Here is a 9,471-nt window from a genome sequence, read left to right as displayed (position 1 = left end):
TTAATTCTTGAAATAAATCAAATTCACGCTCTCGAATATACTCACACACTTAAAGAAAGTGACCATTTAAACTCGTGCACGTAGCACGGAATAGAACCGCACGCTGTGGACATAGCGTACCGACATGTCGCTCGTGGAGTGGCTGCGTAGTTCCAATGTGTACCACCCGTGGACGTGCGCTAGTTTACGGGGCGGAAAAGTGATTACACATTCTCTTATGGACCTGGCCGCTCTCAGGCTTCTCTCTGGCTGAACAAACAGAAAGTCTCTCAAACGGAATCTCTTGTTTGTTTGTGATTGGTCGATCTTCCACACTTGTCTTCCCGCTTCGGTTTTTTCGGACCACATGTGATCACACCCTAACCTAAACGGCCGATTTATTCTGTTGGAATGTACCAATCACGGTCGACTCTTAATCGGCCGATTAATTTAATCGGAGATGGGATGAACTGGACCTATTGATGATAAATATATGTATGCATGTATATAGTTGATACACGAGAGAGAAAAAGAAAGAGACAGAGAAAGAGAGAATTGCGAATAGCGAGCGACAGAGAGAAGAGATTTGCGGACAGTTTGCAAAGAAGAAGAAAAATGGTGAAGGAAACTGAAGACCGACGACGAATGATTAGCTGATTTTAGTATGCTCGAAATTTGGTTGTAGTCACTTGAAAATTTATTGTTTTTTCGGAATTCACATGCATTGCTCGTTTGTTTTCTACAATAATACTTGTGGTAAATGTGATCGGATACTTACACATCGCGCGTAGCATGTCTCTTCACTCGACAAGTCTTATTAAGACGAGTCTTTGATTAATTGGCCTATACACATAACCACTCTGATAATTATGAATTTGCAAACACTTTTTCAAGACTTTAATCCAAGGTAATTTATTTTGTTCACTTCTAGCATAAGATCAACCTGACATCAATGTGATGTCAAGTTGATCATGAGAGTTGATTATTGCAACAACAGATTTATTCACCTCACAAGCGCAAATATAACAAGTTATTAATTTTTAATTTCAGTAAATTTCTGGTACATTCCTGTTTGATGATATTTACAACATTATTTGCTCTTCGACTGGATGGTTTCATAGAATGGAGTTATTGGTCAATATTTAGTCCGATATGGTTCTGGAAAGGTATGGTGATTTTGGGAGCTATAGTTGGAAGTTATGTTTGGTGGAGACATCCCCACGCAAGATTGGAGGGAGATGCCTATGTACATTATAAAGCAATGCTGATCACTCTGGCATTACATTTGATTTTACTGATGTTTGAGTTGTTGGTGTGCGACAAGTTAGAATCGGAGAGACACTTATGGATACTTGTATTCATACCTTTAATATTTATTTCAATAGTTTCAATTGCAGTAAGTAACCGATTTGTGTCTGTGTGTGTGTGTATGTTACCTACCGCTGTCTATCGCATCTTTTCCTTCAGATAATGTTTTTCAAATGTAGGTCTGCATCTGGGCTGTAAAACATGATCGATCTTTTGAGCTGGAACTATTCTGCGCAGTGAACATATTGCAGTTCATTTTCTTAGCTCTTAGATTAGATGGTTTTATAACATGGAGTTGGGAGGTTGTATTTGTGCCTCTGTGGGCACTTCTGTGCTTATCCTTGGTAGCTGTTTTATATGCAATAGTGTTTGCTGCTGTTTTATTGAGGACGCCACAAATCAACGCCCGGCAGAGGCGAACATCCTTGAATTCAGCATTAGCATATACTTTTCTTGTTGTCCCTATTTTAGTGTTCCAGGTATAATAATAAATGTGCATCTTTTTTCATCTTAAATTTTTTAAATTACAATCGAAGGTTTTAGCAGCACTGACTTATTAATTGTTTTTATTGTATTGTAGGTGTTGTTAGCAAATAAATTGGATGGAGATATATCAATAAATTATATAACAGTGGCGATGCCACTCCTTGTGTCGCACATGACTCTTATTTTTATGTCATTTAATGCGAAAGGTGGAAATAGATGTAAGATATGATAATGTAATATAACTATTTGCATAATATAATGGCTTTATTTTGTTTGTAACATGTTGACTCCATCTTGTTAAAGTGGCGGTTAATTTTATTTAAAATATCATTGATTGAAAAATCGTTTTGCAGGGTGGTTCGGCATAAGAAAAGACTTTTGTCACTTCCTGTTAGGTTTATGTCCCTTACTTCAAGAATACGGTAATATTTCGTATCAGCCGAGAGATGAGCGAGATCAACAGCCGTCGGAACCGATGATCACGGAAAAGGGTGAAAAGCTTATTAAAAAAATTGACCTAATGAAACCTGTTGTGCCTATAATTTCCATAGACATGCCTGACTAACTGGCTTAAGCAGGTACGCATTAATGTAAAACAGAAAGAATATAAAAGAGTGAGCATCCTAAATATATCAGTAGAGATGCATCTTGTGCCTTTACCTTAAACAATGATTTTTTTTCCAGGCCTTAAAAATGAAAAGAGAAACGAATTAAAGAGGTATATATGTATGATGGTTGGGATATATACAAGACTGAACACTTCGCATCTCTAGAATAGCATATTGTTTAGGTATTTCAAAAGAAATTTAAAAAAAACAGAAGTCACAAAAACTTGGGATAATATAGAGAAGCGATATATGTATATTGCTGTTAATGTTGCTGGACATCATAATGTTAAATGCCCTACTCATTTATTATAATAATGTAGAAATAATATGTTATATACAGACTGTTACATTACAATAATATGTTATATATATATAAGAATTGAATACTACACAGGGGTCTACTGTAAAGAAACAAAAGTAGACAAATACTAATAAAAAGTTGTGTTATTTTCTATATATATACTTCTATATATATGACATTTGAAAAATATATGATCTGATAGAGTTTCTAGTTTTTTGTTTTTTTGTAATAACAACAATCGTTTAATTTTCTGTAACTATTAGTATCTAAAATCGTATCTCTCTGAAGACACAATATGTACAATGAGATGTTTCTTTTAAAAATATCTTTTTTGAAGTAACATTAACAATTATACGGAACTTATCGCGATATATTCTCATAGCACAGAACACAACCAAGTTTTTTTATACACTGGCAGAGAGAAGTCTGAGAGCGGCCAGGTCCATAAGAGAATGTGTAATCACTTTTCCGCCTCGTAAACTAGCGCATGTCTACGGGTGGTACACATTGGAACTACGCAGCCAGTCCACGAGCGACACGTCGGTGCGCTATGTCCACAGCGTGCGGTTCTATTCTGTACATTCCGAGAGCTACAAGTGCACTAAACCAACCTCTCTGGTTGTACGTTATGTTGTACTGTTCGGAAAAAATTAGCTTAGGATTTTGATATGTGTATTCCATTTTTTAGTGCATAGAAATAAACCATTTAAATATAGTTGTTAGAAAATTACGAATATTCTTTGGTAACAAGAAGAAATGGAAGCTGTATTGAAAGAATTAGCCGTAGCATTGTACGACATTGAGGCAGTGAAATTTGGAGATTTTAAGACCAAGGTCGGTTTAAAAACACCAGTGTATTTCGATCTGCGAGTGATAATCTCGTATCCCAAATTGATGGTAAATATATCGTAACTATATATATGAGTATGTAGGTATATGTTCAGTTTCACGCATATGTAATCACACAAAAAGCTATTTGAATAATATATATTAAACTGTTTATTATCATCATTGAGTAATATATTAGAATATATTATTGACACTCTGTGTCTGTGTCTGTTACAGTCTAAATTGGCAAAAGTTTTGTGGACTCTTCCAGAAGACACAACCAAAGTATCCAAGATTTGCGGAGTTCCATATACAGCACTGCCATTGGCTACTGTAATATCGGTGGAAAATGATATCCCAATGCTGATGAAAAGAAAAGAAGCAAAGACACATGGCACAAAAAAATTGATCGAAGGTGCTTTTTCTCCTGGTGAGAACTGTGTGATCATTGAAGATGTTATTACAAGTGGCAGCAGTATTTTAGAAACTATTGAAGCTTTGAAGAAGGAACATTTGAATGTGACAGAGGCGTATGTGATAATTGACAGGGAGCAAGGTGGGAGAAAAAACCTTGAAAATCATGAAATCAAGGTAAAGAGTTTGTACAAGATTAAGCAGTTGATGCAATATCTTTTTGAGGCCGGTAAGATCACACAGGAAATTGTCCAAAGTGTGAATGATTATTTAGCAGCGAATAAAGTGCCAAGCTTGTCTATTCAAGGTAGTGGTTTTAAAAATTTAATTGTAGGTTAAGTTTTCATGCAAATTATTTTCACATCAAACTAATATACAATTGTTTTTACTTTCCAAGGTGTACCACATGATAGATTGCAAATGTCATATTCTAAGCGTGCAAAATTAACAAAAAATTCGTTGGCCTCAGAACTGCTGGAACTGATGGAATCCAAGCAAACCAATCTTTGTCTGGCAGTTGATTTAAAAAAAGCGGACACGATTTTAGATTTAGCTTTTGTAGCTGGACCTCACATTGCTGTGCTGAAGACCCACGTGGACATTATCGAGGACTTCAGCAGTGACTTCGTCCTTCAGCTCAAGAAATTGTCAAAAGAACATAGATTCTTGCTAATGGAAGATCGCAAATTTGCCGACATAGGCAATACGGTGTCGTTACAATACAGGCACGGCCTGTATAAAATCGCTGAATGGGCCAACCTGATCACAACGCATCCGGTGTCAGGCGCGTCTGTTATAGACGCGCTGAGAAACGGTTTGAAGGACATAACTGAGCCTCGAGGTATTTTCTTGGTCGCCGAAATGTCGTCCAAGGGCGCACTGACTACGGGTGATTATGTAAAGAGCGCTGTATCGATGGCCGAGGACGCTTCCGATCTGGTAGTGGGTCTGGTGTGTCAATCTAATCTCTCGGGGCAACCTGGACTTCTTCAAATGACGCCTGGCGTCAAGTTGTCTCAAGGTGGCGACGAACTGGGACAGCAGTATAACAACCCTGAATCGGTGATCAATGCGGGCGCCGATTTAGCTGTCGTTGGGAGAGGTATTACGGAAGCGTCCAATTGGTTAGAAGCAACTGTGGAATATAAGAAACAGCTATGGGAAGCTTATGAAAAACGAACAAAAGCACATGTTAAAAAACGATCCAACATTGACAGATATTAAGCTCTATTTCAGCTGGATGTGCTTCACAGAATTATTTCGTGTCTGACACCCATATCTGTTATCTGTTTAGTACACATATACAGTGACGTCTTGTACATATATATACATATGTATATATATATATATATTTACCACATATATACAAAAATTTGGTTACATTCAATATACAGTCGAACCTCAAGGGGCTAAAATCTTAGAATTTATAGAAGTTTCGACTTATCGAAGTTTTTTTCCTTTCCGCGGTGCGGAACAAAATTTTTGTTTTATAGAGGTTCGAGTTATCGAGGTTTGTAATTTTTTTATACATAACGAAAGACAATAATTTATTTTGTTTGACAATAGCATTTATCATCTTTACTATACAAACTGTACGTTATGTGTTTTATGATTTTTACATATCAAAAATATGCGCGAGTGAATTTTGTTGTTGAAATACACACGCACAACACATTGACTCCAAAAACAATGGGTCCAAGAGAAGAAATATTTTTTTATATAAAAAATATTTTTTTTTAGCGAAATATATGGTGTAACTGCAGAGAAATCAAGATGTATATATTTTGTTATAACAAATTTGTTACAAAGTATATCCTTTCGTATATCGTAAGAAATAAATTTTAATACGCGTGATAAAACACGAAAAAAATGTTTTTTCTTCATTCTTAATCTCAGTTCTCGCATATTAATTGATTATTGCGCGTGTGTATAATCTCTCTCGAAGAAAGTCGCGCGACCGTTCTGACGTTGGCCGCGTATCTCTCTCTCGTCAATCAGCAAGCGATTATTTCTTTCCCGCGCGATAATGCGCGTCAGGTGTTAGTCGGTTGCCGCTTGTCGTCGCGCGTGGATCGTCAAAACATCGCGAACAAGCGTGTGTTGCGCCAACAAACGCTTCAGACATTCCTCCGAGGAAACCCGAATACGTCGAAAGGTAACACAACGATAAGCCGAGAATGTACTGATAGTTTCGCGCCATTAACGCAGGTAATCAATTATCTTCAATCCATTCGCGCGCATACACACACACACGCGTAACTTCCGACTAACTCATAGCGGTCGGTCGTTACCGTTGAAAAAAACTTACGACATGAAATCTTGAAGCAGCTGAAGAATCATTTACAATCGCGCGATTTAGCAAACGCGGTATTGAATCGAGTTGGAAGTTTCTCGTGATGTAATGTTTTGTACGTTTTTGGCGCGTCTTTTTTGTGTGCGCACATTTGCTACATAACAACAACAATAACAATGCAATGTTTATTGTTATTTCACGCGCAACACACTCCGGTCTGGTGTTTTCAGTTCACTCGAGACGTGTTCTTTTCGTTTGCGACAATCAGCGGAGCGCGAGATGACAACGATGACGGAATTTGAGGAAAGCGTGTCCTTCGACGCGGACGATCCGGATTTTGCGCCTTCCGCGGAGGCACGAAACGTCCTTCACGACGTGAGACGTTTCGCGGATGCCGAACCCAACGTCAGTAAAGGTAAGCACATTCTTAATCGCGTCAGTTTATCTTACCAACAACTTATTTTGGTCTTTGCACGATCGTTTATACTCGCAACTTTGCTACATACGCGTCTAAATAGCTTATATTTGACGCGTTATTATTACCGTCTATATAAGTTTTGTGCTTAAAACTGTTTTTAATTGTGGAATAAAAAAGGAAGTGGAATAACAAAATACTTTGTACGTAGATTTTTTAATTAATATTAAGTTTGATATACAGAAGTAATTTAATTGATTCTTAGACAAGTAAAAACTCCTTTATCTAATCGCCTCGTGAGATATATCGAAAGCAAATCGCTATTGTATAAATATTAAAAAAATGCAAGTATATTCGATATATATATAAAAGTATCCCAAGAGAGATGTTCCAATTGTTTCATTGATACTCAATTATATGAAAGTAGAATTTAATTGAGCGAATTTGAAATTTTTTGTATAACAATTTGTGCATATTCGTCAATGTTTTGCAAGAGCTTCAAAGACTCAAGAAAATGTTACACCGCATATTCGATGTGTCGCACAAAAGCGATCGTTCCGCTGTTTCGGATAATTATACGCGTGACCAAAGCGTGCGATATCGCAATTTTTAACGTGACGCGTTTTTTTTTTTTTTTTTTAATTATTTGTGACACATAAATTTTCATCCGTGCGAATATCTTCGACGAGTTGCGATGCGATAACTAATAAATGCAAAATTCGCTGACGCAAATCGCTCGTACTTTCATCTTTGGATTTTCATTCGACGAATAAATTGACTACGCGCGCGGAAATTGCATAGATTTTACAAAGACTATTTGATTTACAAAGTAACATATTCACAAATTGGAATTTTCCTCGTGAACATTCTCGACTACGCGAAGTTTCGATTAGATTTATTTTATTTTCAAGGTTCACACAAACAACATTAAAGCAACGTTTTAAAGGAACATTTAACTCACATGAAAAAATAAGAGAAAAAATAAGATTTTATTTAGATTTAGAGTCTTAATCGCGTTTGTAATTTTTCTTTTATTTTAATATTACAAAAGTCTTAATATTACGTTTTACACGGTAAATAAATTAACTTTTTTCTGAATTTACTTACGTAAAATAAAAATCTAAACTAAATTTAAACTAAAAAAATTTAAACTAAAAGTCAAATTAACGGAGAAAAAATTATTTAGTATACGAGAAAACGATTTTCAAATTTTTCAATTGTATATATTTATAATAATGTTTTTAAAATCTCTTTCTGATTACATGTACACTACATAATGTACATGTACATGTACATTATTTTTTTTTAATCACTCGTTACTTACCTTTTCAGAGGAAATAATAAAATACTGAAAAAAATAGAAAATATTTTAATATTTTTAAAGATTCTCATCTGTCGACAATCTGTCGCGAATTTAATTTTGGGGAATCAATTCTTCCCTCGCACACAGTTGATGCCAATTTAATCCGTCTACTTTTTTGCGTATTCTCGCTATTAATAATTCACGTGCGAAGAGTTCTCTCGTGAGAAGAGAGTGAATCAGCGTCGGCTCTCACACAATCGGACAAAAACCGGAGATCTTTTTTCTCGGAAGGATTGGTCGCGCGAGTCTCGACCCAGACGAGACGCGTTCCTTATCGTCGCGTCGTCTCTCACAACCGCAGACTCTATTATCAATATTATACCAACGCGAAGGGCATGAAACTCGATCCACCGACAAAATTGGATCCCACGGCGGCTATCGCCTTTCTTCTTCCAGAGAACTTCGTGTGCGATGGTAGCCGCGCTATATGGTCAAGTAATACGTGTCTCGCACGTGCACCATCCGTGCAGATAAAGAGTGTCTTTCATTATATGATTGAAATAAGATCAGCAAGGCTCTCTCTTTCTCTCTCTTTACTCTGTTTACAAAGATACATCTTTTAGTTTTTTGTTTTCTTTGTACGTGCAAATTCAATTTTTTACGTTTTACCAAAATTCATCAATTTGTGTAGAAAAATTAATTATATACACATTAATTATATATTACATCAAATTACGTTGGTTATACATATTATATACATATATAGTATATGAATATAATTTGTTAATTTATATGCTGTTATACGTTTGTGTATAGCAGGTTTCTATCGTACCAACTACTTGATTGTACAATGTCGTCCGTTAGATGGCAATCAGGTGGCTCTGTTTCTAAGTAAAAAGAAGATATACGAAGTCTCGAGACGCAATTTTCACATCTGCAAATTTTTTATGCAAATCTCATCGTAGATTCTACGCGTTTCAGAAATTGCGTTTTTTGTTGATTTCTGTGAGTAGAGTGTTTTATTGTTTATTTTCTCAAGATGTGCACATTAAAATCTTACACAACGGTTTTTCTTTCTTTCTGACAATTCGTCAACCGAGTTCGCGAAGTATTTTATTTCTCATTTAAATAAAACCTCGGCAGAGTTCGCGAAATGTTTTATTTCTCATTTAAACAAAACTGTTCTATTTTTTCGCGCGATTTACGAAGGGATTGTCAGTCAGGTGAGAAACATTTCCACTTAGCAACAGACTTTTGTCTCGCGATATTTATTTATCAATTTATCTCACATTGATGTAAGAGTGATTCAACGATTCAAAGTATAAGCGTGAATGATTTTCGTGGCTGACGATGAATATCTCATCGACGATACAACGCAATTCGGTGTGTGCGCGCGACGATCTCATTAAAACACAAACTGTTAACATAAATAATTCAATAAGAATCGACCAATAAGTCATTTTTCATATTTAAGCATCGAATACGACGAAAGCGTTATTCGTCCGAATAAAGTAGCAGATAACGAGGCAGTCAGTC

At 36.0% G+C, this 9,471-nt stretch overlaps 3 protein-coding genes across 4 annotated transcripts in view; all 3 read left to right on the top strand.

Moving 5' to 3' along the window:
• Window positions 1-254: 254 nt before the first annotated feature.
• On the top strand, window positions 255-2,756 carry LOC109859900 (transmembrane protein 185A). Its single transcript, XM_020438603.1, has 6 exons — window positions 255-886; window positions 1,030-1,375; window positions 1,467-1,766; window positions 1,868-1,991; window positions 2,127-2,351; window positions 2,458-2,756. Exons 1-5 carry the CDS (start codon window positions 849-851, stop codon window positions 2,336-2,338), a joined length of 1,020 nt encoding a protein of 339 aa, XP_020294192.1. The 5' UTR covers window positions 255-848; the 3' UTR covers window positions 2,339-2,351; window positions 2,458-2,756.
• A 469-nt stretch (window positions 2,757-3,225) lies between these two features.
• LOC109859898 (uridine 5'-monophosphate synthase) lies at window positions 3,226-5,786 on the top strand. Its single transcript, XM_020438599.1, has 3 exons — window positions 3,226-3,579; window positions 3,748-4,231; window positions 4,322-5,786. The coding sequence occupies exons 1-3, from the start codon at window positions 3,439-3,441 to the stop codon at window positions 5,146-5,148; spliced, it is 1,452 nt and encodes a 483-aa protein (XP_020294188.1). The 5' UTR covers window positions 3,226-3,438; the 3' UTR covers window positions 5,149-5,786.
• Window positions 5,787-5,883: 97 nt separating this feature from the next.
• LOC109859899 (protein pinocchio) overlaps window positions 5,884-9,471 on the top strand; it is a 29,881-nt gene continuing 26,293 nt past the window's right edge. Inside the window, exons 1-2 of one of the 2 annotated variants that reach the window (XM_020438602.1) lie at window positions 5,884-6,079; window positions 6,448-6,632. In XM_020438602.1, coding sequence (XP_020294191.1) covers window positions 6,497-6,632 — 136 coding nt within the window. In that variant the 5' untranslated portion in view covers window positions 5,884-6,079; window positions 6,448-6,496. The other variant, XM_020438601.1, reaches the window with a different exon arrangement.

Source organism: Pseudomyrmex gracilis, unplaced genomic scaffold (genome assembly GCF_002006095.1).
Source record: "Pseudomyrmex gracilis isolate BER0280 unplaced genomic scaffold, ASM200609v1 scaffold_299, whole genome shotgun sequence".
Taxonomy (NCBI): domain Eukaryota; kingdom Metazoa; phylum Arthropoda; class Insecta; order Hymenoptera; family Formicidae; genus Pseudomyrmex; species Pseudomyrmex gracilis.
This window is presented reverse-complemented; position numbering and strand designations above follow the sequence as displayed.